At 37.9% G+C, this 27,647-nt stretch overlaps 2 protein-coding genes and 1 pseudogene across 3 annotated transcripts; 1 reads left to right on the plus strand and 2 right to left on the minus strand.

The window, feature by feature from the left end:
• Nucleotides 1-1,245: 1,245 nt before the first annotated feature.
• Nucleotides 1,246-1,679, minus strand: LOC129269859 (late histone H2B.L3-like). Its single transcript, XM_064106127.1, has one exon. It carries the CDS (start codon nt 1,664-1,666, stop codon nt 1,295-1,297), a length of 372 nt encoding a protein of 123 aa, XP_063962197.1. The 5' UTR covers nt 1,667-1,679; the 3' UTR covers nt 1,246-1,294.
• A 2,632-nt stretch (nt 1,680-4,311) lies between these two features.
• Nucleotides 4,312-10,748, minus strand: LOC129269129 (putative methyltransferase DDB_G0268948). Of its 2 annotated transcripts, none has more exons than XM_064106128.1 (7): nt 9,257-9,316; nt 8,704-8,831; nt 8,127-8,287; nt 7,378-7,594; nt 6,739-6,833; nt 6,217-6,348; nt 4,312-5,386 (listed from the first exon to the last, which is right to left on the minus strand). In XM_064106128.1, exons 2-7 carry the CDS (start codon nt 8,812-8,814, stop codon nt 5,293-5,295), a joined length of 810 nt encoding a protein of 269 aa, XP_063962198.1. In that variant the 5' UTR covers nt 8,815-8,831; nt 9,257-9,316; the 3' UTR covers nt 4,312-5,292. The 2 variants fall into 2 exon arrangements, with proteins under 2 accessions (XP_063962198.1, XP_054762561.2); XM_054906586.2 differs by lacking the exon at nt 9,257-9,316 and adding an exon at nt 10,601-10,748 and having other exon boundaries at nt 4,350-5,386.
• A 9,895-nt stretch (nt 10,749-20,643) lies between these two features.
• Nucleotides 20,644-26,844, plus strand: LOC129269860 (putative methyltransferase DDB_G0268948; annotated as a pseudogene).
• Nucleotides 26,845-27,647: the final 803 nt, after the last annotated feature.

A 27,647-nucleotide genomic window follows, 5' to 3' on the forward strand; every position in this document is an offset into this window, starting at 1 on the left:
CAAAAAATAGCTCAAAGTTAGATTCTCATGAAAAGGTGATTTTTTCTCGCTCGCTTCGCTCGCTCGGGACTTATATGAAGCAGCTTTTTAGCACATGTGCTATACTGCGCCCCTCGTTTTTTTTTTACTCTTCACGCTACTGCCGCAAAGAATCCTGTTCACAGTGGCGTACAGACCACAAAAAAGGAATCTATAAAGAGAAGAGTGAAATATATAATTCTCTGGATATCATGTCAAAATCTATCACAAAATTGGATTTTTGTATATCAAAAAGGTCAAAATTTTTGCTCGCTCAAAACTTTTTTTAAAGATAAATTCTGCCCGATACGCAATATCTGGCCTTCTTAAAAATATAATAGTCGCCTCATTACACCACTACGCCTGTTCATACCATGATATGACCGGGAAATTTTTGGCTCTTGCCCCCCCCCCCAGGGGCGGATCCAGCTTTTTATAAAGGGGGGGGTTGGGGTGGTATGCGAGGGAGCGTAGCGACCGAGTCCAAGCGAGCGGAGCGAGCGAGGGGGGAGGGTGTGGGAGGGGGGTGTCCCCCCTCCCACAGTAGGGAAAATTTTTGAAAATCTGTGTGTGAAAATGGCGTTTTCTTGCATTACAAGTTTTAAAAAAAGATAAGATTTTAAAAAATGGTCCCCGGATTTTTTTTTTTTGGGGGGGGTTGCAACCCCCCCAACCCCCCCTCTAGATCCGCTTCTGCCCCCCCCTGGCCACCGACCCCTGTTACGCCGCTGGCACGATTAAATCGTTAATAATAATTTACATATGTATAGCACTTATCACAAAGATAATCGTTACACCTTCATGACCTTGTCATTCCAATTTATGTCTAGTCAACGATCTCTTAAAAAAAGAGTTTGCACTCTTCCTGTAACTCAACTTCGTTATCAAAATATCTTATTAACATCATTTAACTCGTAACAGGCATCAAAATGAGTGCATAAGCCAGGATAATTATGTGATACCAAAACCAATTTTGGTGTATCATTGTTATTGGATATTACTTGTTACATTATTTTTATGGACGGTATAAATGCACTGTGAATTATAATTTCCTTTGGACCCTCTGTTACTAAGCCCAAGATAACCCCAACTTATTTGTAATTAAATCAACTTGCTAATAATTGCGATACAATAATTCTTTGAAAGGGATGACTTAATACAACAAAGAAATGAGAAAAGAACAAAAGCAAAATTAAGTAAAATCTGTTTGAATCTTTCTTGAATTTTGGTGGCTCTGAAAAGAGCCGTTTAGTAGTAAAAATGGCGCAAACCAAATCTACTTGGAGGTGGTGTACTTGGTGACGGCCTTGGTGCCCTCAGAGACGGCGTGTTTGGCCAATTCACCAGGGAGGAGGAGACGGACAGCGGTCTGGACCTCACGGCTGCTGATGGTGGACTTCTTGTTGTAGTGGGCAAGACGGGATGCCTCACCGGCGATGCGCTCGAAGACATCGTTGACGAAGCTGTTCATGATGGACATGGCACGGCTTGAGATACCAGTGTCGGGGTGAACCTGCTTCAGAACCTTGTAGATGTAGATTCCGTAGCTTTCCTTTCGGCGCCTTCTCCTCTTCTTGTCTCCAGTAGGCCTGGGAGCCTTGGCCTTCTTCGATCCCTTCTTTCCAGCGGTTTGAGCTTTAGCAGGCATGATGATTGTAGTATCGTGAAATACTGTGAATCTGGCAAGGTAGTACCGATCGTATTTATACGCTGTGCTGGTCCGCCCGTTTCCGTGTTCCGAAAGTGGCGGGATACATGCAAATTAGGCGATCTTTGACCGCCACAAGCGTGCGGCGTGCCGGCGCTTCTCAAAATTATCATAAATTATTATAATCACTTGCCGGGCGAACAGTGTGGCGATTCGCCCATTTTCGTATGGTGTGCATAGAACGTATATCGATAAAAACAACCGGGTAAATATGAAAGAATATTGCAATCCCGTCCTGATAATCAATTTTTGTGCGATTTTTTTTTCTCAAAAATAAGATTAAGTCAGCTTTGTTGTTCGGCGAGTAGGCCAGAAAAATAAAACAAGACACATCAGTTATTATGGGCAAATAAATATTGTGTAAATTTAAGCCTACTTCCAAGGTATAGAATCAGTGGCGTACCTAGGATTTTCCACAGGGGGGGCAAAACCGTCCACCAAAAAATTTGACAAGCAAAAAAAAAGGTCTTCGATCACAAATAAAGGATTTCGTACCAGAAATAAATTGACAAGCTCGTCAGGGGGGCATTAAAGGTCTTAAAGGCAAAGATACCTGCCCCCCCCCCCGTAGGTACGCTAGTGTATAGAATCCTTTTTTTTTGGGGGGGGGGTTAATATATTGGGTCGACACAGACCAAGTATAAACATAAATAAAGAATCAAACATAATTAAACTATTTACAAGTAATCATAACATTAGAAAAAGCAAAAATATATAAAACATAATAATTAAAAAAGAAAAGAAAACAAGAAGCATATAGTCTGTGGTCATGTATGCAAACATAATTAAACTATTTACAAGTAATCATAACATTAGAAAAAGCAAAAGTATATAAATAATAATAATAAAAAAAGAAAAGAAAACAAGAATCATAGTCTGTGGTCATGTATGCAAACATAATTAAACTATTTACAAGTAATCATAACATTAGAAAAAGCAAAAGTATATAAATAATAATAATAAAAAAAGAAAAGAAAACAAGAATCTTGGTCTGTGGTCGTGTATGATGATATTGAGCCCCCCCCCCCAACCAAATAAATTCATGTACGACCCGGGGGGGGGGGGGGGCACTTCCATTGACGAGTGCATGGATACCATGCGCGACCATGGGGTCTCGAAAAGCACCCTAAACACGTATTTTCCATATTCTGAAAATGCACCCCTTAACAAGTATTGGCGTCTGAAACCCTACCCTTAACAAGTAATTGAAACAAAACGATACTCTATTCCCTGAAATGAGCCCCTAAACAAGTACAGCGATATTTTATTGTTATGTCACGGGTCCGTCGGTCGTCGGTTTTACCTTTACACACCATTTGGTTCAGTACGGCCCCACCTTCCACACCTCGCGCAAATTGGACTCTAAACACGTAGTGTTGGGGCAAAAAGGATATCCTTTATAAAACATTTTAATTTTGTTTTATCATCCCCGCAAATTTGACCCTAAACACGTAGCTTTCCTAGCGAAATAGATACCCTTTTTTCATTATTTTTGTGTTTTTGACACCCTAAACACGTTACATACGTAACGTGCCCAATCTTGAAAAAGACATCCTTTTTACGTGTTTTTGGGGTCGCGCATGGTATCCACTCGTCAATGTAAGTGCCCCCCCCCCCCGGGATGTACGATGATCAGGGGTGGATCCATCATTTTCAGGGTGGGGAATTCAAATTTATTCTCTGATTTTCCCCAATTGGCCTGCTGACTGAAATCAGGTAAATTTTATAGATGTGATTAAAATATTTTACTATAATGCAAGCGCAATTAAAGCAAAAATCATTGGATTACTCGTCTGAAAAAAAAAAACTGTCGGAATTCATGAACAGGGTATTGATGCCAGCTAATTTTGCTTCACAATATAGTGACTCACTGATAAACATGGTTTGTTGACTGTTGATTGGCGTACAGACGGGGGGGGGGGGTTTGATGGGAGGCCATGGACCCCCAAATTTTCACGACCAAGAAAAAAAGGATATAAAGGAAAAGGGGTGAAATGAATTATTTTTTATTATTATATCAAAATATATTTAATGGTCAAAATTTTTACTCGTTTAATTGCTTCGCCTTTACAGCTTATTAGAAATTTTGTCCCATACGCCATATCTAATATTAAAGGCAGGGGCCGCGGAACGGTTTTTAAAGTGTTGGGGGGGGGGGGCTGACCATGCAAAAAATCACAATCATATGGTAATTTTTACGTTTTTTGTACACGGGTTTGGAAAAAAGTGGAGGGGCTGAAGCCCGGCCCAGCCCCACCCCCGCTTCCGCGGCCCCTGTTTAACGCCATAACAAAAAATTAAAGGGTGAGCATGGGGGGGGGGGGGGTGTTTGAAGCGATGTCGATCATTTTATTATTTTTATTTTTTGCCTGTCTAAAAAGTTGTACGGGGAAAAAGTCATATTAGATCCCCTATAATGGAAATCCAGATCGGACCCTGGTCCAAACACCGTTATTCACCTTGACTGGAATTTGATATTCTTAACATAATCTCTTTAAAAGCCCATTCCCACAATACAAGTGGATAACAAAATTCAAACAAGCATAACGCTGACAGTTTCATCATAATCGACTATGAAATACATTGAATAATAAAATTATGACACTTTCATTTTTTTTTATTTGACAAAACACAGATATATACACAACCAATCTGTAGGAATCGATGACGTCCCCTACTCATGGCCGCCGCCATAAAAAAAAAACACATTGATAGGGAGACGACTATTTTTTTTTCTTCAGTTGAATTACAGGGATATTAATGAGCTTAACGAAACATTTAATCTTTTTTACTTTTTCTTTTAATTCTTATCCAACTACCTGAAAAAATATACGGGACAGTTTTCCCTTATGGTCCCTCATGTTCCCTGTGGCACTCCCATTTTCACCATACCTACATAACTCCAACAACTACTACTACTACAACTACTACTACTACTACTACTACTACTACTACTACTACTACTACTACTACTACTACTATTAATACTACTATGGCTACAACAACAACTACTACTACTTCTACTACCATGACTACTGCTACTATTACTTCTACTACTACTACTACTACTACTACTACTACTACTACTACTGCTGTTGCTACGACTACTACTACAACAACAACAACAACTACTACTACTACTACCATTAAGCTCCATCCATGCTACTACTAACTACTGCGACTTCTATACTAGCTGCCCCTGCCCCCACCCCTCCGTCAGGCACGCTAATACTAATACTATGGTAAGATGATGATGATGATAATGATGACGATGCCATGATAATTGATGACGAAACTGATGATGACGATGAATGACGATGATGATGATGTAACTGATGATGATCATGGTCATGTTGATGTCGATACTGATAATGACAACGATGATGATGATGACAATGGCGATCGACATGATCGAGAATGATGTTACTATAAGTATTTACCTGAAGAATACCCCCCCCCCCCAAAAAAAAAAAATATAATAGGATCCGCGGCTGCTAACGTAGCTATAACAGGAGGGGGTAGATCCATACACCCAATTTTTTGTCCATCTCTTAAAGTGTATTTCATTATATTCTACCCAACAGTAACGTGAGAGGCCAGACGATGTTAAGAATGACGTCATCAGGTGATGAACTTGGGCTAGCTACAGCTGACATGACCCTGCAGAGGAGAAAGGTGGGCAAAACAGGGGGTAAGTGAGGGGAGGGGGCTGGCAAAGAAAATTATTACATGAAAAATAAAAACACAATCATCTCTTAATGTACGTAGGTCTCATATACACATAAAAACTTTAAATATAATAATGTAGAAACTATGAGAAGGGGACAGAGGGATGTGACGAATCGGGAGGGGGGGGGGGGGCCTTCGGGAGGAAAGATCTAGAAAATACAATAAAAAAATTTGTTTTTAAAAATGGAGGCCCACTTGGAGTCAGGGGGTGTGAACGGAGAGAGAACCTTTTTTCCTTTTTTTTCCTTGTCATCTCCTTTTTAAGAAAGAGAAGGTTCCCTTTTTTGGCACCTTCTCTAACTGAGAAATTCCAGATCCATCCACGGGCAGACGCCAGATGTAATTAGTCTAACCCTTCACTCGAGTGAAGGGTCTGAATATGCAGCCTACTCATGCGTTGTGTACTGTAGCCCTCTCGCTCAGAATTGAAACAACAAGTTTTGTATGTGCTAGTCTTTGCGTGAAGAAACACACTTGTTGATCATAGTTTCAATCAGGGTCTGTGCCTGCAGACTAAGTTGTAATATCGGTGTTACGGGGGAGTAGTACGTGAATGTAAATGTCGGGGGCGCAGAACGGTTTAAAAATGGGGGTGGGGGAAGTTGAAAACAATCAGATGGTCATTTTACGTTTTTGTACACGGTTTTAGAAAAAAAAAGTGGGGGGGGGGGGGGGCTGAAGCTAACCCGGCCCCCGTTCGCGCCGCCCCTAAATGTAAAAGGCTCATTTACTCTTCAACAGTAAAATGCAGAATGACTTACTTGCTTTGGTAGTCCTTTATAACTTGATCGGATGGGTTAGTCTTTAACTGTCGCTGAAATGCAGAACAACTTCTGATATAACCAGTTATTTGGGAAACGGACCATTTACATCTAAGCTGCAGAGACTCCTCTCTGTTTTAGACAAAACAACACAAAACAGTATAAAAACGAGATTAAGTATTCATTGGGATAGATGACTGATAATAGAATCCTTTACACATGGATTATTAACCTTATTATCGCAGTTTTTTGTGATGCGTTTTCGTGCAGGTCTATTCAAGCTACTCAAACACTGATTATGCAATCATTACGTTATTTATTGTATTTATTTATATATGTATATATTTAGTTAGTTATTAAAAATATGAAGCAATATATTTTTCATAATAATATAAATCACCCTCCCCTGACTGCATACACGACTTTTTCTGTTAAACTTGTAAAGTTTGAAATATGGAAATATGGATGGTATAAACCTTTGCTACCTAAAATGTATGACAACCATTTTTATCTTGTAATTACCTGAGGGATTGTGGGAAGGGTAAATGTAATCCAGGCAGACCATCTTGCGCAAATTTTCCTTTCGAAAGCCAAAACTTTTCAAGGTCTCTTTCAAGCTGAAAAAAAAATGATTATAAGAATAATGATATATACAAAGAAAGTAAACAATACAGAGAATTATATGTGAGATTCAGTAACTACATTTTTGCATATATCATGAAGGGTTTTTTTCCATTTGTTATTCACTTTAATGTACGCGTGTTTCTAATTTCTTCCTTGAATCATAAGGAAGTAGAGTTGCGAATGATTTAAAGGTGTCACCCCTAGGGAATAGAAAATGAATGTATAGTGGAATTTGAGTGGTACAATAAGGGGCTGCATGGGATCAAAAGGGAAAATGTCCAAAATTTTCACTGCGCTTTGCGCGCCATATTATAATACAGAAAAGAGCTAAAATTTGAAAACTTTGTATATTTGATAGTATGTTCATGCCAAGTTTAAATGTTTTATAGTGCTTTTAAAAACAAATATTTGCATTGGTATATTAAGACCTTTATATTTTTTTCAAATTATCAAATTATTAGGAACAGCGAGGATGGGGGCGATCCAATTATTGAAAGATGTATAGCACCTCATTAGAATAAACTATATTGCAGTCACCTCTTTGAAATATCGTTCCAGGTTTTTCATGATATGTTCATCCTCGTGTTCGATCTTATAATCTCCATAGTTGATGATAGCCAGGCAGCCATTTTGTTTCAAGACTCGTCTACATTCATTACAGAACTCATCAAAATCAAACCAATGCACAGCCTCGAAACACGTGATCAGATCCACAGAGTGGTCGTCCAAAGGTAGAGTTTCCGCTTGTGATACTCTGCAAAAAATGGGATTATCATGGTCAAACTTCACTAATGAATTTGCTTACGTCACAATAAACATAGATTTTTGAAAATTATGGCATACATCTACGATTTATGTCATTTCATATTTGCTACTCATATGTGATAACTTACAAATTTACCAGACATGAATTTTATCAAATGTTTAATCATTTTTGTTTGTTTCATTATTGATTGGAGCTAAACAAAGCAAAAAAATATATATAAGTTGTAGGCCTTTTATTATATTTCTTGGGGTTCGAAGCCTTTGGCTTCTTGACTACCGCCTTCTTGGTCGCCTTCTTGGGTGTCGATTTCTTGGCAGGGACTTTCTTCTTTGGTGTCTTTTTCTTCTCTTTCTTCTCTTCTCTTTACTGGCTTCTTCACTTTCTTTGGTGCTGCCTTTGCCTATATGTAAGTGTTAATTCAGATATAATAATACTCGGGTGAGTGAAACTCCTTGCTCGGCACAGAGCGCATCAAACCTAGATGGACAATATTGTTAATCAATTCATATTGAGGACCTACTTGAATTCAACGTTGGGGAAAGTATTTTCCTTCGTTGCCGCCTCAACCTGTGCAGGGCTCACATCAAATCCAATGACTCGTTCAAATTGTGAGCTCAAGCCATAGGTCCCTTGGCCAGATCCACAACCAACATCTACAAGCAGCTGATGGGGAGGGGGCCTCTGGAATAAGATAAAAAGGCTTGCAAATGTTCCATTTTCTTATAAGGGGAACGCACTTGTAGATACATTTTGTTCGATTTCTTTTCATTCTTCAGATTTTTGAAGATTTATTTACAAACATTTTATTTTCAATAAAAGATGTATTTTAGGCCTACCATACCTCTGAAAGAAAAAAAAGAAGTTATAGACACGATTTGCAGTTTGCTTCTCTCATTTGTAAAGTTAAAGGAGGCGCTTTTCATGAAATAATTTATGTACATTTATGGCCAAGGGGGCGGCACATACCCAACTCCCTCCCCCACCGTGCCCCTCACTGGACCCGTAATTTCCTGTTTAATGTCGAATCGCAGAAGTCATCGAAAAGAAAAATATATGTGGTGAATTCGGACCTACATTATTTTATGGTTGTACCTTACCTTTTCGTTCAGAAATCGTAAAATCTTCTGACACACTTCTTCGGAATAGGTAGGCCTGAATTTAATATACTGATCCGCGTGTGAAGCACCTTCAAAAAATCGGTTTGACATGGTGGAGTCATAAAAATCTGAGTGCAGATGGGAAAAAGTGAGAAAATACATATAAAATTTACTACTACTACTACTACTACTACTACTACTACTACTACTACTACTACTACTATTACTACTACTACTATTACTACTACTACTACTATACTACTACTACTACTACTACTACTACGACTACTTCTACTACTGCTACTACTACTACTACTACTACTACTACTACTACTACTACTACTATTACTACTATTACTATTACTATTACTATTACTATTACTACGACTACTTCTACTACTACTACTACTGCTGCTGCTGCTGCTGCTGCTGCTGCTGCTGCTGCTGCCTGCTGCATGCTGCTGATACTACTACTACTACCATCATGACTACTACAACAAACTTGCGATATATAATGCTTAAACATACATTTGCGAAATAAATACAACCTTACCAGTTATGATTATGTCGGGTACGTATGGTGTTACTATCTGTATACATGTATACCGAGGAATTGCTTATATTATTTGCTTGAACCTCTGGGATGTATTTATTCAAGATCAGAATCAAAGGTCGAAATTACTATAAGTTGTTCAATTTGAAGAGAATAACAATTTCTGCCCCAAAATAATTTTACTATCATGGTAAATATCGTGTTGACTGTTTTGGATGGCACGTTGCAGAATTCCTGTCGACATGGTCGATATTGCTCCATGTACATGATCGTGGTGATGATGACGATGATAATTCAAGATTTATATAACACCTATAAAAACAATATCCAAGTTTTTTTCCATTATAAAACAATTACCACCCAAAAATTATTGTGAAACACATAGGCGGATCTCCTGGGTGGGGGGGGGGGGGGGTGGCGGCCATGTTCCCCTATTGACGGTGCAAAGGGCTGGGGGCAGAAACAAAGGGAGGGACAACAGAAAATGTTATTAAAGATTTTCTGGGAAAGGGGAAGGATTGGAAAACATACAAACTTTCAGGTCACTTATTGAAAAAAAAAATCAGCTTGGGCTAGGTGCTCACATTACCTGTAATTATGAAATACATATCCTCTTCTATAGGATGAAATAAAAGCTTAGAATATCCTGAATTAAAGTGAAAGTCAATATAAAACAAAAAATCCACTCATTCGCCTTGCTGTCATTATTTTCATTATGGAGGTACGTTTGATTAAAAAATTCTTAACGTCTTTCGGGTCTGAATATAACGGAACGTGATCACTGCGCGATCGCATTATTCGATGAGTGAGACATCCTCTTAATAAATTAGGCCCTACTACAAACAAAAATTATTACAATTATTGTTGCTTTTTAAGGTCAATATATGAGAAATATCAGCTCGTGCTTCGCGCTGGCATTAAGCCGTATGAGAAACATTAAAGTGTTCTTACTATGTTTTGGTGATAATCGTCATGGGTATGGATGATGGGACGAGGTGGTGATAATGATGGTGCAGATGAGAATAATCAATTACGTTCAAAAAGTGGCATACAGATGGGGGTGGCTCTTGCCCCTCCCCAAATTTTTCACGACCAAGAAAAAAAGGAAAGGAAAGAGAGAAAGGTGACATATATCATGTATATTATTTTCTGAATATCATGTCAAAATCTATCACAAAAATTGGATTTTGGTAATACAAATATCGAAATTTTTGCTCGCTCGCTTCACTCGCTAGTAACTTTTTTTAAATAAATTTAATGCGATACGCTATTTCTAGCCCCTCAAAATGTCTGGCTCATTAAGCCATTGTGTTGAAGATGATTAACTACAAAAAGAATTCCTACCTTCTTAGCTGTCGGAAAATCATTCAACTTTGCTCGTTAATATCATAAATGCGATACACTCTCAAGCAAGTAGGAACCTATACATTACTTTTCCACAATAGAAGGATCAGAGATCGTGATCTACTTGTGTTTGTAGAAACCGACCTTTAGGCCGTAACGATCGCTGAACCCACTTATCAGGACTAGACTGGTCTGCAGAATATGACACCATAAGGGGCGGATCCAGAGGGCCGGGGGGCAATTGGCTGGATTAAAAAAAAAATCTTGTTTGAACAAAACAAAAAAAAGTGTGCATTTATCATTTCATTTGCCCCCTCCCTGGCAGGGCCCTGGGAGTTAACGTTTTTTTTAAGAGGGGGGGGGGGTTGGTTTGGAAAAAAAATATCAAGAGAGAGAGAGAGGGGGATGAGAGAAAAGGTTCTCGCCACAAAAATAATGAAGGTGATTTTGGTCATATTTCTACTTTTCAGCATACCAACCTGATTTCTAGGGGGTGCTACCTATACGTAGCACCCTCGAGATAAATATGGGGGTGCTTCTCAGTGCCTTGATAACAAGTGGGGGGGGGGGGGGGCGGGGTTATGATTTGAGTACATGGTGCCCCTTTTCTTCGTTTGTCAGAAATCGTTGAAGAAAAGTACCCCCTAATTTCGGGTCCCCATATAATGGTCACTCCTGGAGTCACCGCTGTAAGGTCCGGCGACCAAATATAATAAAATGGCCCGGTAAAAGGGCGCTATACTAAAAAAAAAAAACAGGAAGAGAGACTGCATGCCTACAGACGAGGGTTTTTTTTACAATGGGCCAGTGGATATTGTTTCATACCCCCATCTATGGCAAACATATCTTCATTCATCAGTTCATGTTTATTACAAAAAATTCCAAGCAAAAGTTATTGGTTTAATGGCAGCATACTTACAATAAATAACCAAGGATACCTTATGTGTAAGCAAAAAGGTGCAATGTATACAAAAATAAAGACATTAACATTAATGTGGGAATACAAGAGAGATACACAATTCAACAGAAAAAAATTGTAAAATTGATGAGGATAGTATATGCAGTAAATAACATTTAATGAATAAAGTATAAAGTCTGGTAACGGTAAACAGTCACCAAGTATGGTCACAATAGAATCTTAATTCTTAGTGGAATAACATACAGGAACTATTAGCAAGGCCAGGTAATATGTAGAATTTGTTTATATTACGTGATGCAAGGAGGAGCTGCTCGCATTGATGTCACACTTAAAAAAACAAACTTTAAAAATTCGTAACTGTCTTACACTTTGATGGATTTTCATGAAGATCTTGGATCTCGTCATGTCCACATCCCATGGGAGAGATGATCGGATTACGAGATCTTGGATCTCACCATGTGTACATCCCATGGGAGAGATGATCAGATGACGAGATCTTGGATCTCACCATGTCTACATCCCGCGGGAGAGATGATCGGATGACGAGATCTTGGATCTCACCATGTGCACATCCCATGGGCGAGATGATCGGATGACGAGATCTTGGATCTCACCATGTGCACATCCCATGGGAGAGATGATCGGATGACGAGATCTTGGATCTCACCATGTCTACATCCCGCGGGAGAGATGATCGGATGACGAGATCTTGGATCTCACCATGTGTACATCCCATGGGAGAGATGATCGGATGACGAGATCTTGGATCACACCATGTCTACATCCCGCGGGAGAGATGATCAGATGACATCATCTTGTATATATATTCATGTCTTCATCTTTTAGAAAAAAATGATCAGATGACAAGATCTTGGATTTCGTCATGTCTACATCCCGTGGGAGAGATAATCAGATGACTTTGTCATGTCTTCATCTTTTAGATGACATGATCATGTGTCCAAGCTCTTGTCATCCGGATCGATCATTTCTCCCACAGGATGTAAACATAATTCGAGATCCAAGATCTGTCATCTGATCATCTCTCCCACAGGATGTACATACGACGAGATCCGAGATCTCGTCATCTATTCAATTCTGTAGGATGTAGACAAAACCCGGGAGACCAAAACTATCTAAACATCTTGGTAGCTCCAATATCTTCAGGATTTTTTTATAATATTATTCAAACAGTGTTTAAACCAAAGTTTGAACGCTCTTTTTCGGGTTAATAACGTATTTTAGCAAGCATTAAACAGACGCTTTCTGCAACGCCCAGTTCCTTTGGCAGAGTTAGGATATTGCCTCCCCATTGCAAAGGGCAGTTACGTTGCACACGTTTTGATTATGCATGTGTTATTGGAAAATAACGAGTTTTACTGTTTTTCACTAAAACCGTCAACAATCCCTAAAATGGGCAAAAAAAATCATATCCTCAAATTTATTTCAATCGCCAATATATGTTCTCATCCCCGGCATAACCTTAATCTTAAAAATCCAAATTTTTGAACATTTATCACGCGTCCATAATTATTTACGATTTATCTCTATATTTCAAGTAGATTTCATCTCCTTAGGATACTGCCCGGGATACTGTTTATGACATTGACTTGTTGTGATTGTATTTGATTTATATTTTGTTGAAAATGAAATAAATGATAATGAAAAAAAAAAGAAATGAAATATCCTATACGGACTCCATTGGACATCTCATTCTAGCTCAATTTATAAAATTTTGGCCAGTGAAAAATCTACCTCTTTGAAAATGGCATTCAGCAGTTTTTCAGCCAGTTTTGTTACCATTGTAACACTGCGACCTACATCAAACATGTCCACTGACCATTGATAATTGATATTCCTGTCCGTTTAGTTGACCCCGGCCCCTCTGTGTGGGACTATTGCTTCCTGACCTTATATGCTACTGTCGTTTTTCTTCAAAAAATGATCTATAAACCTAGTTATAATGACCGTTTATAATCTTTAGAGGCAGCTAGGACCTATGATGTCTTGTGCAGTCAAGTCCAGCATTGATTTCTGTTAGCACAAACAGACGACCCTGTTCTTGATCTTAATTGTATGCTCTATATAACTCATCATAATAGCGTGCAAAGTATTTTACATGTTATAGACCCGGTTATAGATCATCTTAGTTGCACCTCAGCGAACTACTATAGTAGTAAGCATTTTGATCTGGATTCTATCCCAACAAAGTTGAATATTGATACATACAACAGAGCAGGTATGAGTATTTTTAGAGATATTTTTTAATTGATCATTTTGTTAATTCATTTGCATAATCATCATCATCATCATCTCCATTCAACATCATCATCAGTCAGCATCATAATTATCATCAACATTACCACCACCACCGCCGCAATCATCCTCATTATGCGTCATCACTATCATCATCACTATCATCATCTCCATCACATCACCATCGTCGATCACCAGCATCTTCATTCTTATTTTTCTTACAGGAAGATTTTTTTTATAGTATTATAGTAGTATTAGTAGCAGCAGCAGTATTAGTAGTAACAGTAGTATGGTAGTAGTAGTAGTAGTTGTTGTAGCAGCTATATAGTAGTACTTGTTAGCAGTATATAATAGCAGCAACAGTAACCCGTTATCGCCATTTTCCCCTTTCACCAACACCGCCACTACCACCACCCAGTGGCGTAACAGGGGGGCAGGGGCAGGGGGGCAAGCTGCCCCCCTGGCGGATTTCACCGGGAAAATAAAAAAAACGGGAACAAAGAAAAGGGAGGGAGAAAGAAAGAAAGGGAAAGGGGCAAAGGAAAGGGATCCGAAAGTGAAAAGAAAACGAAGAAGAGAGAAAATTTAATGGAAAAGGAAGGAATAGCGGGAAATGAAGGTAGAATGGAATTAGTCAAAAGCTAAATTGGAAAACAAAGAAAAGGGACAAGAAAACAAAATTAATAACACGACCGGGCTGCCGAGGATTGAAAATAAAGAGCGGGAAGAAAGATGGACTGCATATAACATTGTGCTATAAGCTTGCTAAATTTTATGCAAATAAGCTATCGGAGCTTTGCCCCAGACCCGACGCAGTAGGGGCTCTTCATCTGTAACCTTCAAATGGCTCTCTAACGCCCCCCTGTAGGGACCCTTCCTACATTAAGCTTTACGTTCAATCAGTGGCGTACAGGCGCGGGGGGGGGGGGGGGGTCTTGGTTCCACACCCAAGAGGAAATAAAACAAATTATAGGAGACAACGTATAATGAAATGAATGGAAACAATGAAATCTGTTATTTGCTGAATATAATGGAAAAATCTATCACATAATTATAATTTAATAACTCGCTGGTGACTTTATACAAATTTTCCCACATTGCTATGTTTTGCCCCTCAAAATATTTGGTTCAACTGGGTTTAATAAATGTGTTGTGTAAAGGCTATATTTTGTATATACCCGTGATTTGATTAAGAATAGCGGCAATCTGCGAGGTTTAAATGGTTTTGATATCAAGAAGTTCCGGGGGCTCCAGCCGGACCCCAACCGCATAGCACTGCCGTATATGAGTATGGAAGGGTTGGGCCATGGTCCCCAAAAGTTCTACAACCAAGAAAAAAAAGGAGGAAAGAAAAGCAAAGGAAAAGTGTAGCATATGATTTCATTTATTGAATATAATGTCAAAAAATATCTCAAAGTTAGATTCTCATGAAAAGGTGATTTTTTTTTGTCGCTCGCTTCGCTCGCTCGGGACTTATATTAAGCAGCTTTTTAGCACATGCGCCATACTGCGCCTCTCGTTTTTTTTACTCTTCACGCTACTGCCGCAAAGAATCATGTTCGCAGTGGCATACAGACCCCCAAAAAAGGAATGAAAAGAGAGAAGAGTGAAATATATCATTCTTTGGATAATATGTCAAAATCTATCACAAAATTGGATTTTTGTATTAAAAATGTCAAAATTTTTGCTCGCTCGCTCGCAATTTTTTTTTCATGATAAATTCTGCCTGATACGCAATGTCTGGCTTTCTCAAAATCGTCGCCTCATTACACCATTACGCCCTTCATGTCATGATATGACCGGGAAATTTTTGGCTCTTGCCCCCCTGGCCACCGACCCCCCGGGGGGGGGGGGGGCACTTACATTGACGAGTGGATACCATGCGCGACCAAAAAAACACGTAAAAAGGATGTTTTTTTTCAAGATAGGGCACGTTACGTACGTAACGTAATAAGGGTGTCAAAAACACTAATATAATAAAAAAAGGGTATTTATTTCGCTAGGAAAGCTACGTGTTTAGGGTCAGATTTGCGAGGGTATAAAAAATTAGGACTAAAATGTTTTATAAAGGATGTACTTTTTGCCCCAACAGTCAACACTACGTGTTTAGAGTACGATTTGCGCGAGGTGGGCCGTTCTACTAAACCCAAATAAATGTAGGTAAAGGTAAAACCGACAGGGGAGGCGCGATAGCTCAGTCGGTAGAGCGGGGGTTTCGGATTCCGGTGACCCGGGTTCGATTCCCAAGTGGTGCGCTAGTGCCCTTTGGTAAGGCATTTATCCTCATTACCAGGTCCCTCGGAGAGGACCTTAAGCCGTTGGTCCCCTGGCTGCTTGCTCACAGGCATTCGTGCTTTCTTAGCAGTCAGGTAAAACAACCTCGGTATAACATTTCATTTACATTTCAACCAACGTCCGTGACATAACAATTACTTGTTTAGGGGTTCAATTCAGGGAATTCTTGCCAAGAGTATCGTTTTGTTTCTAATACTTGTTAAGGGTAGGGTTTTACACGCCAATACTTGTTAAGGGTGCATTGTCAGAATATAGAAAATACGTGTTTAGGGTGCTTTTCGAGACCCCATGGTCGCGCATGGTATCCACTCGTCAATGGAAGTGCCCCCCCCCCCGGGCCACCGACCCCTGTTACGCCGCTGCCAACACCAATATCATAATCATCATCACCATCATGACGATCATCACGGTCATCACGATCATCATCATCATGATCATAAACTTTCAAATGAGGTTCTGTTAGTCAAATTAATAAGAGGTTTGATGAACTTGAGTATAGCGTCTTTTTTCATACCGGGAAAATCAACGAAATCGAGAAGGAAATTATTCCCGAAGTAATATCGTCTCTTCAAGAGGAAAAGCAGAAGCTACATTAAGAATAACAATGATGGAAAACCACAACAGGAAATCGAATTTGCTTTTCTTGTTAAAGGAAATTTTCGTGCATCTTGGCATACCTGCGAGGGAAGGGATCAAATTCAGATGATTAACGTCCCCGGGGGGGGGGGGGGGGGCCACTTCCATTCACGAGTGGATACCATGCGCGACCATGGGGTCTCGAAAAGCACCGTAAACACGTAATTTCCATATTCTGAAAATGCACCCCTTAACAAGTATTGGCGCGTGAAACCCTACCCTTAACAAGTATTGGAAACAAAACGATACTCTTGGCAAATATTCCCTGAAATGAACCCCTAAACAAGTACAGGAATGTTTTATTGTTACGGGTCCTTCGGTCGTCGGCTTTACCTTATTTGGTTTAGTACGACCCCACGTTCTACACCTCGCGCAAATCGGACTCTATAAACACGAAGTGTTGGGGCAAAATGGACATCCTTTATAAAACATTTTAATTTTGTTTTATCATTCCCGCAAATTCGACCCTAAACACGTAATTTTCCTAGCGAAATAGACACCCTTTTTTCATTATTTTTGTGTTTTTGACACCCTTATCACGTTACGTACGTAACGTGCCCTATCGTGAAAAGGACATCCTTTTTACGTGTTTTTTGGTCGCGCATGGTATCCACTCGTCAATGTAAGTGGCCTCCCCGGGTTAACGTCCACCGGCTACCGAGGCGCCACGCCGAAGCAAACGCCCGATAATCGCCAGATTTGTCTTTATGAGAGATCGCGACCGTATTTTGAATGCTTTAGAACAACGTAGCCGACTCAAAAGCGGAGCGACCCCCGAACCTCAACCCCAACCAGCAGGATCCCAACGGTCGCGTATCATCGTAAGGCCTGATCTCCCCCCCGGCACTAAATATAATATAAAAATCCAAAGTGGGAAGTTACCTAACGAGGCTTACAAATTGCGTAAAGAAAAGTAGTTCCTTTCTGCGCATGATCAAAAGATTCTACGCATGATCAGAGGAAGGTCATTTGTACTAAAGTGACATGGTGGTTTAAAATCTAATGAGATAATCACCAACTTTGATTAGTTTTCCAAAAAGATCTCTTGAATGTGGTTTTCATTTACATCCACAAAAAGCAACAATGCGTCCACGAACGACTGGTATTTCACAGTTTGCCAAGTACATTGTGCAACATGCTATGATATGCATTCAAAGTAGGAATGCAACAAGTACCTTCATAAAGTGTTCATTGGTGTGCTATTCTAGTCACCTGATCTATTCAATTTCTTCATCCTGCTATGTAAGGCAAGCTTAGGTAATATCTTGCTTTGAAATCTGCCTATCATAATGAAAGAAATGAAAGGTCATTTGACCAAAATTGTCCATGAAGAACTACGAACTGGTCTATTGTTGTGTACGAAGCGAAAGTCATCATAAAGTGGATAGAAAAAGGATCACCTAACTACACAGGATAAAAGTGAGTCAATTCCTAATCCGTTTTAACTTTAAACTTCATTTCAACTTAAACTGAAACACTTGAAAGATACTTTGTTCATGAACTGAATTTTTACCAATTCACAAATTTACTCCTATAAGTTGAATTGGTAATTCAAGTTAATGGAATATGTATCGTAGGCATGGTAGCATGACCACGTTACCGTGGACGTGAATCCTTATGAAGACTTTATATTCATGTTAAAAGTATGATTAGTTTTCCAAAAAGATCTCAAATTTAAATGTACAACTATATAAAGTGATGAATATCTTCCTTTTTTTTATTAATGTGAAAGAAAAAGTCGATATTTTGCACTCTGAATGTAAATCTTAATTCTGTACCCCCAGATCGTCCGGGTTTTTCTTTCAAAATAATGTATTTGATTGCAACCTGAAAATATAGTAAACAATATCTTATAAAGAAAATACTGCTTATGGGTTGCTACATTTTATGTTATTGGAAAATTCATTGTTAAAGTCTCTATCCTTATATCTCCACTCAGAATGAAGATAATTTGTATGCATGTACCATGATACTATTTTTTCTCTCTTTGGTTTATATTGATAAGAATTATATCAGGGCAACTAAACGGATATCAATTTCGTACTGTAAATAATTATACAACCGCAAAAAATGGTTAAGCGTCTCAATTAATTTTAAAGAATGTGAAGAGAAAAGGAAGAAAGTCAATATTTTACCTATCTCCATTCTGTACTCCCAAATCACCGGGTTGATTGCACTCGGCCGAACAAGGAAACAATTTCATATAAATGAAAATCCAGTTTATGGATCCATGCTATATTTTATTCTTTCAGACAATTCATTTGAGAACTATATACTTCCATGCAATACAGAATGAGGATAAGTTGTATGTATTTTTATGTATTTTCTTAGCCGGGGAGAATACCTATACCTACTTTCTCCTTTTTTGCTATTGTAAATCTTCATTCTGAATATATCCCCAAGACAACTTTAAAGACAACTTGATTTTTTTTGGCTCTTAAATGCGTACACCTCATTAAAACCTGCCTAGCAAAGCAGGCCTGTAGGAATTGAACTTCTTAGCTCCTTTTCAGCCTCTCCGAAATAAGAGATGAATTTATGAATGTATTGGGTTTTTTTATAACGTTGCTGTTTTCTTCATATCTTTATCCCTATCCTCATACTCAAATGAGTATTTTTCAAAACCCACGAACGTTTTATGAATTCCTGTTGAACTGTTAAAAAAAAGAAATCCATCCATACTAGGGGCAATGGAATACTTATGACATGTGATACGTTAATTCCCTGATAATCAGCCTCCCATAAATTATTTTTCACGATATTAATCAGACACTACAGTGCGTATCAAAAAAAAATTTACTTAGAAAAGTCCTGTAAAAATATATATTTGTAATATCCTGAAGATTTTTCCACATTTCAACATGGGTACAGATCCATTTAAGCGAATGACGATATAACTGTCAAAAAATATTTCCGCTTGAGTGAGCACCACTTTTGAAAAGTTAGTGAAAAGTGATTTGCGCAGAACTTTGAAATAGTTATGCGAATAAAATTAGACCTTAATCATTAAAGGACAAGTCCACCCCAACAAAAAGTTTATTTGAATAAAAAGAGAAAAATCCAACAAGCATAACACTGAAAATTTCATCAAAATCGGATGTAAAATAAGAAAGTTATGACATTTTAAAGTTTCGCTTAATTTCACAAAACAGTTATATGCACATCCTGGTTCATATGCAAATGAGGAGACTGATGACGTCATCCACTCACTATTTCTTTTGTATTTCATTATGCCAAATATGAAATATTCTAATTTTCTCCTCATTGGCAAGTGATACAACAATTAATTCCTCCCTGAACATGTGGCATTAGCATTGTTTAATATTATATGTTTCAGTCAAGTTGCTCCTTAATGTCAAATCTATAAAAAATGAAATATTGTATAATTCAAACAATAAAAAACAAAAGAAATAGTGAGTGATGGACATCATCAACTGACCCACCTAGTTGTGCATACCACTGTTTTGTGAAAAATAAGCGAAACTTTAAAATGTCATAACTTTCTTATTTTACATCCGATTTTGATGAAATTTTCAGCACTGTGCTAGTTTGATTTTTCTCTATATATTCAAGTCAGCATTTTCCTGGGGTGGACTTGACCTTTAAGAACACATGGAATTTAGCTAGTTAAATTTATTTGAAGATATCTTTTACATTTTCAACTTGTTTCCTTGCCCAAAATACCTCGAAGAGTGCCATTGCGCCCCACCCACTCCCTCACACACCGAGGCCATCATGACGATATTTGCTTTACACTGAGCTGTGATTTACATGAAATGGCTTAGGCTTGATTTTCGTTTTGTTAATCATTGTCAAGCTTGGGAAAAGTGTGGAGAAACGAGTATTACATGAAAAATGAAATGTAAACCCACTTTAAATGATACAAACTTTGTGAAAAATGCTGGATATGTTTGATATAAACTTTTGTTCAAATTCGGTTATGTCCTCAGATCCAGCTGGCACAAAAGGGGTAAAGGTTGTGCTTACTAAGTATTGAAATTTCGATTTGGGTGGCAAAAATGTTACAAAATGCTATAATGTATCCGTTTTATTTCAATTGACTAAAAGTGAAAATTTTCAAGGGAAATGTATGAGAAATGTATCGCAGGGTAAGTTTGATTTCGCCCTTTCCCCTTGACACAGCATGAAAACGAGCATTTCTGCACAAACAGATTTCTGCGAGCTTTACAAAAATGGACAGTGCTCACTCAAGTGTAACATTCTGTCATAACTTTTACTTTCATTGGATAGATGAAACCCAAACCCAAGAATATATGTGAAAAAATTACCCACATGTTGTATATTTTTAATTCCCAAGGCTTTTTCAAAGTGCAATTTTTTTTAATAGTACTGTATATATATATGTGTGTGTGTGTTCACACATACAATATTTGCCAAAGCTGTTGTACATGTATAGTTTCTCACATTAATTTTGTATAATTTGTCCCATCATGTCCTGTATGTAAGCAATAGCTTTGATCCAGCCGAGTCATGGCGGCTACACCCAACAAAGGAAAATGTAATTGGTGGTGACGAGAATCTGTTTATCTGACGGTCAATCGGATCGGGGTCGCCCTATATAGCCACTAACTCGTCTGTGTGGTCTAATGGTTAAGGCACCGGCGTTCAAAGCTGGGGGCCCGAGTTCGATTCCCGGCAGAGGCATTTTTTCGGCATCACCAATTTTTCCAAAGGGCTGGTAGCTCTGGGGAACCTTGATTGACGCTACGCCTCCCATTTTTCTCTTCATTTCTTTCACAATGTATATAAATATATATATATATGTAGATATATACATATATACACACACACCCACACACACACCCACACACACATATATATATGTATACACACACACACATATTTATAAACTTGAAATTGTCAATGTTAAGTCCGCAGTAATCATCAAGGCCTACTTGTTATTATTGGTATCTCCTTGTGATTAGAATATTGATCTATTCTAGCTACCCACAGTCAGAGTTAATTATGTTCATGCTGCTCTTGATTTCAGAGGCCCCCTCCTCATCAGCTGCTTGTAGACGTTGGTTGTGGATCTGGCCAAGGGACTTACAGCTTGAGCTCACAATTTGAACGTGTCATCGGGTTTGATGTGAGCAAGGCACAGGTGGAGGCAGCAACGAAGGCAAATACTGCCCCAAATGTTGAATTCAAGTGAGTTTAATATTTGAGCTGAGACCAACTTGCATAAATTTTCAAAACCAGTGAAGAAATGTTATTAAAATTTGATAAGATTTCTACTGGATCGTCATACATAAAATATAGTGTGTTTCTTCATTTCAAATTCAGTCATGTCTTATTAGGCCTATATATTTTATGTAGACACAATGTTTCATCTATGCTTTTCTTCCTTTTTGTGCCCCTTTCACACTTGACACTTGCGGCCCACAAGGTTACAGTATACTCATAAATCGGAGGGAAATATTTTACATTTTTTGGCTTGACAGGCAACTCCAAAGGGCATAGGTGTTTCCTTTTAAATTAAAATTAATTTTAATTGATAAATTTATGAACCTGACTTACTCGTCTTATTCTATTCTCTTTTTGTCCTGCATTTAGAGTTTCCCCAGCAGAAGTTCTTCCCCTCGGAAGACCAATCAGTGGATCTCATTACATGCTCTGAGGCTGTACATTGGTTTGATTCCCATGCCTTCCAAGAGGAATGTAGGCGGGTCTTAAAGCCAAGTGGATGCCTATCAATCATCAATTATGGAAAACTTATGATGAATCACAAGAATGAGGAAGTGAGGAATAAACTGGCCGAATATTTTGATGAGGTGGGTTACTGATCGATACGAAAAACTATATCCTGTTCCCATATAGGGCCTAATGTTATGTAATGCTAAAGAAAAACTAATCCTTTGGAACAAGATAGCTTGTGCGATAACAGAAAAATCAAAGAAACAAATCAACAAAAGTGTGAGAAAAATTGAATAAATAATAAAGTTATAAGCATTTAAAGTTTAGATCATTATTGCAATGTAGATCCTCCCATTGGCAATGCGACGAAGATGTGAGACGTCACAGTCATGTGAACAACTTTCCCTTTAGTTTTGTATATATTTCACTTAAGCTGCCTCTTTTCTCACATCTATCAGTAGATCATGTATTTTTATCTATATAGGAGGGTATGTAATACAGATTTTCAAAGAATAAATTATGGATAAAGAGTTAGTATCACCATAGGAAACAGCTAAAAGAGACATTTTGAGTGTATTTTATAGTCCATCAAAGGGAAAGTTGTTCACATGTGACATCACACATCCTTGTCGCATTGCAAATAGGAGGATCTCCATAGCATTAGTGATTGCAATATTCAAATGCTCATAATTTTCTCCTTATTTGTCCGATTATTCTCCAACTTTCTTTGTTCTTATTCTTTGATTTTTCTGTTTCGACACAAGCCTACTTATTCCAAAGGTTTCATTCCTCTTTAATTTAGAGTGAAAATGGGCGTCTCGACCCCGGCACATATACTATCATCGATTTATACTAAGTACCCCCCCCCCCGGGCTCTTGGGTATACGCGCTTCCGAAGTACACTTCGTTATGTGCATTCCAGACCAAAAATTGCTCAAAAACGTTAATTCGTGCACAAATCTCATGCAATTTCTGTTTTAAGCAAAAATTGATAAAATATAACATTATTTTTACGTTTGTTGATTAAACTCAATTAATTTGATCTTGTTTATGGTCAGAATATATTCAAAGGCGAAGCATGTGTTTTGACCAAGACTATGCACATTATATATTTTATTTACATCGTCTACATCCATCTTCTCATCCAGAGTTGTCTGTGTCTTATTTGATAACAATGAGGGTACTTACCTTTAACCATCCCACAAAAGACCCCCTCCCCTCAAACCCAAATGAGTCACCCACCCCCATCAGCTTTTCCAAAATTGTAGGTTGAATTCTGAAGGGGTACTTGTAGGTAACTGTGTCGCACTAAAACTACGATGTTATAAATCAGTTACTGTTATATTTTGTTCTAGCTTTACAAGAAAAAGCTCGGTCCTTACTGGGATCCAAGGACTAAAATTGCTTACGATAACTTGACAGGTTATGAGATACCTTTTCCAGAGTTTGTGAGGTAAGTTTTGGACCAAGGAGCGGAAGCATACATTCAATGGGCGTCAGCGCAGAGGGGTATTAAGTATCCTTTGATCATGGGAGGGGGCATCTATTGTTGCGTCCCCCTTAAATATCCTCTGCTCTGACGTCCATGAGTGGAAACACAATTTTATTTGGTTTTTGTTTTGTCTTGTGTTATATGTGCATAACTGTAGTTTATATATGTGCTTATTATGTACATGTATGTTCTATTGTTAACATCTCATTTTAGGCCACCCCCTCACAAGATTTGCTTTTTAGGGGCCCTAGAAATTTTTTCATACATATCACATACCTGTTTGCATCATCTGTTCATAGATTTGTACTTATATGCCTGGTTTTTGTATTAATTTTAACTTGAACTACACAAATTTTCTTTATTGCAAGCACTTCCTTTTACTCATAGTTTATTCATTTAATTACCAATTTTATGACTCGGTCAATGAAGAACGAATACAAGCGTAAAAATGAAATGAAATTCTTTAATATTTTGTAAGCATAATTATCCCTATAATAGTAATAAATGCAATTTATTAGGCGCCATATCCATCTCGTTAGAGATGCTGAAGGCGCACAAGTGAATAAGGAAGGGGGCAAACAAAATAACAAAGGAACACATAAATATTATACTAAAAAATAACCCCCCAAAAAAAAAAAAAAAAATCAGAGATTTTGAGGTGTCTCTAACATTGTTGTGCCAATTTTTTTTTTATTTGTTGATTCTCTTTTTTTAAATAGAGATGATGCATTGGAGCTGAGATTACAGTGGTCTGTTTCTCACTTTATTGGATATATCCAGAGTTTGTCAGCCTACACAAAATACCTCGAAAATAACCCATCAGGAAAAATTCTAGAAGAGTATCAGAAAAAGTAAGTCATTCAATATCTTAAGTTTAGATTCCAAACACAACCGCCACGAATGAGTTGAAAAGTATGAATTGTTTCCGATAAACAGTGACTTAAAACCTATGTTCTCGTCAATTATAATTTGGGGTAATGTCTGGCGTCATGTTTTGTTTTTACATGAACACGAACTCTCGTTCTAAAATGCTTGTTTCAAAATCGAAGATTGGCAAAGGAATTTAATTTTATTGATTCTTCTTGGATTGGGCCTTTGTCTAAATAGACTGGGCTATTTCGACACCTGAGAAGATGGAGGGGGGGGAGGTGATTCAGCCCCCCTTACGATCTCGGCCATTGATCTGCGAAAAAATCTCATTGCTAATTAATATTTATGCGTAAAATCAAAATTTTGATCTACTGTTAATGCCCCTAAAATGCTAATTTTTGGTTCACAGACTCTTTATAGGAATCCGATCAAAATTAATGTCCTAAAAAAAATTCAACATCACATTTATTCTCTTGTGTATTTTATTTTTTTATAAACTTATGTATTTCTTTGTTTTTTTTACTTTTTGTTTTTCATTGTTTTTTTCAATGGAAATTGTTGGGACTTTATTTTGGCCATAAACAAGATGGAATTAATTGATTTTAATCAGTGAATAGAAAGATAATGATATGTTCATGAATTTTTGCTAAAAACACTATATGCATTGGATGTGTACACAAATTCATGTTTGAGAGAAATTTTGGGTCTGCATGCATTTCCTTACCTGGGGGTCACAATTTTGGTCTCGAAAGTTGCACGAGACGTGAAAATGAAAGTCAGCGAGCAACGTGATCAAAAATTTTGCGCGGCGGATTTTTTGCGAAAAATGTCGAGATAGGTGAAGCAGCCCCCAGTCTTATTAGGGTTAAAAAGTATAAAACATGTGGCCTGCTTCCCTACCGGAGTCAAACAACCTCACAATCAGCACTGACAACATTATAAACATGCAATTTGAATTTTAGAGGGAAGCAAGTACGTAGGTGTCCGAAGCAGCGGGGGGGGGGGGATCATTTTACAGACAAAAACAATAATGGCACTTTTCTTGTTTAAAATTGTCAATTTCATAACTGAAGAAAAGAAATGAAAATTTTTTAAATTTTGGTTCTCGCTTTACGCGCTTGTATTAATTATTTAGGCATTACGCTCTAAAAAAGTTTACCCAATATTGGGTAAAATGGGAACATGTATGTTTGCCGAGTAAAATCAGGGAATAACACTTCCCTGAGTAAAATGATACCAAATACTTAGCACACCTTACGCACTGTTGAGTTGAAATTTACCCTTTAAACTTACATTTTCCCATTATGGGGGGGGGGGGGGGAATTGCACAGCAAACATGCTTGTTCCCTTTCTACCCAATATTGGTTGATTTTTTTACTTTTTTTTTTTGTAGAGTGTATGGGATACCTTTAAACATCAGTTTTTAGTTGGAACTACCCCCTCAAGACCGCAAAAAAAGAAAATAACAAAAATCAGCTTTTAGCAATACGACTAATTCGGGGGAAATGTGGATGAAAATGTTTTTTGCCCTCTCGTGGAGAATCTTCCACTGTCACAAAATTGTGCCCCTCAAAACTGAAAGTAGACCCATTTTTGTCAAATATCATGAATAAAAAAAAGAGTAGCGGTATATATACATCAGGGATGTGGCATATATGGTTATACAATTTAGTAGATCGATCATTCTATTCTGAATTTAACTTTCTGTGTCATTAATATTCTTCATGCTTTCTCTCACATTCCTCCTCCTCCACATTTTCCATTTCTCTCTTTTCTCATTATTTTCCCTTTTCTTTTCGTTTCTTCCTTCTCTTCCTGCTTTCTTCTACAACTCTTTCTTTTCTGTTTCAACCTTTTCCTTTGCCCTTTCCTATGATTTCCCCCTCTCCCCTGCCCTTTAAACTTCTTCCATCTCTTGCTGCCATATACCTCCTTGTTATCTAGGGTCATGTCAGCTGTGGCTAGTCCTGGTTCATCTTCAGATGATACAATGGTTGAAGTAGTCGCTCCTTTAACCTTGTTCTTAGGACGTAATTCCTAAACATTTTATATGATCCGGGTTAAGAATGAAATAGAGATTTCAAAAAAACGAAGCACAAATTTTACAAAAAAAGTGTTTGAAGAAAAGTGAAGAAGCCCACTTTGAACAATAAAAGCAAACACATTACAGTAATAATTACAGAAATAAACTTAACAGTACTTTTAGAACTACAAAACAACAGTATTTTTTAAATATATTTCAAAAGTGTAAAAATTATAATAAAAATAACTTGGTTTATGATGTAGATTATGTTCTTGGTAGAATATCAAACTTTTCCAAAGTTATTTGAGTAATAGGAAACAGATTGTTGTGGTACATGGTGTCAATTCTAAATATGATTGTGTTGTTCCTAAGGGATCTGTATTGGCGCCCATCTGTTTCTTATTTATATAAAATGATATCAAAGAGTCTGGATATAACTCTCATGGAAGGCTAAACAAGACATTTGAAAGTTCATTTCCAGACCGCCGAAAGGCTAATGGAAGACAATTTTCGCTAAAAGACTGTCTTTAACCATTTCGAAAGTTTTTGAGCCAATGGGGATTACGAAGACGGCTAAAAGTCCATTGAATGATAATTAAAAGGTAGGGCAAGTTTCATGGTCTTTCAGGGTTCCTAGGTCTACACCAGTCTGGCTCCTGTGGAACATTGTTTTACATACAAGATTATACCTTTGGAAGTTCATTGAGAGACAACTGAAAGGGCATTTTCCTGAAAGACTACTGGAAGACCTATAAGAAGTGTCAGTGAAAGACCAATGATCGATGGTCGAAAAGAACGCGTACATGCAGTTACTACAATGTGAAACAGTGTTTCACATCTTCATTCGACTCCGATTAATTGGAACGTGCTTTCACACTGTGGTACAGACTGTGTCAACACT

The sequence above is a fragment of the Lytechinus pictus genome, chromosome 10 (genome assembly GCF_037042905.1).
Source record: "Lytechinus pictus isolate F3 Inbred chromosome 10, Lp3.0, whole genome shotgun sequence".
Lineage (NCBI taxonomy): Eukaryota > Metazoa > Echinodermata > Echinoidea > Temnopleuroida > Toxopneustidae > Lytechinus > Lytechinus pictus.

Excerpts from the sequence above, each read along its gene's own strand:
- LOC129269859 (XM_064106127.1), bottom strand. The coding sequence starts at position 1,666 with ATGCCTGCTAAAGCTCAAACCGCTGGAAAGAAGGGATCGAAGAAGGCC.
- LOC129269129 (XM_064106128.1), bottom strand. The coding sequence starts at position 8,814 with ATGTCAAACCGATTTTTTGAAGGTGCTTCACACGCGGATCAGTATATT. Across the intron at positions 8,288-8,703 it reads TACGATTTCTGAACGAAAAG|AGGCCCCCTCCCCATCAGCT; the intron begins GTAAGGTACAAC and ends ATCTTATTCCAG. Across the intron at positions 6,349-6,738 it reads CCCTTCCCACAATCCCTCAG|AGAGGAGTCTCTGCAGCTTA; the intron begins GTAATTACAAGA and ends TGTCTAAAACAG.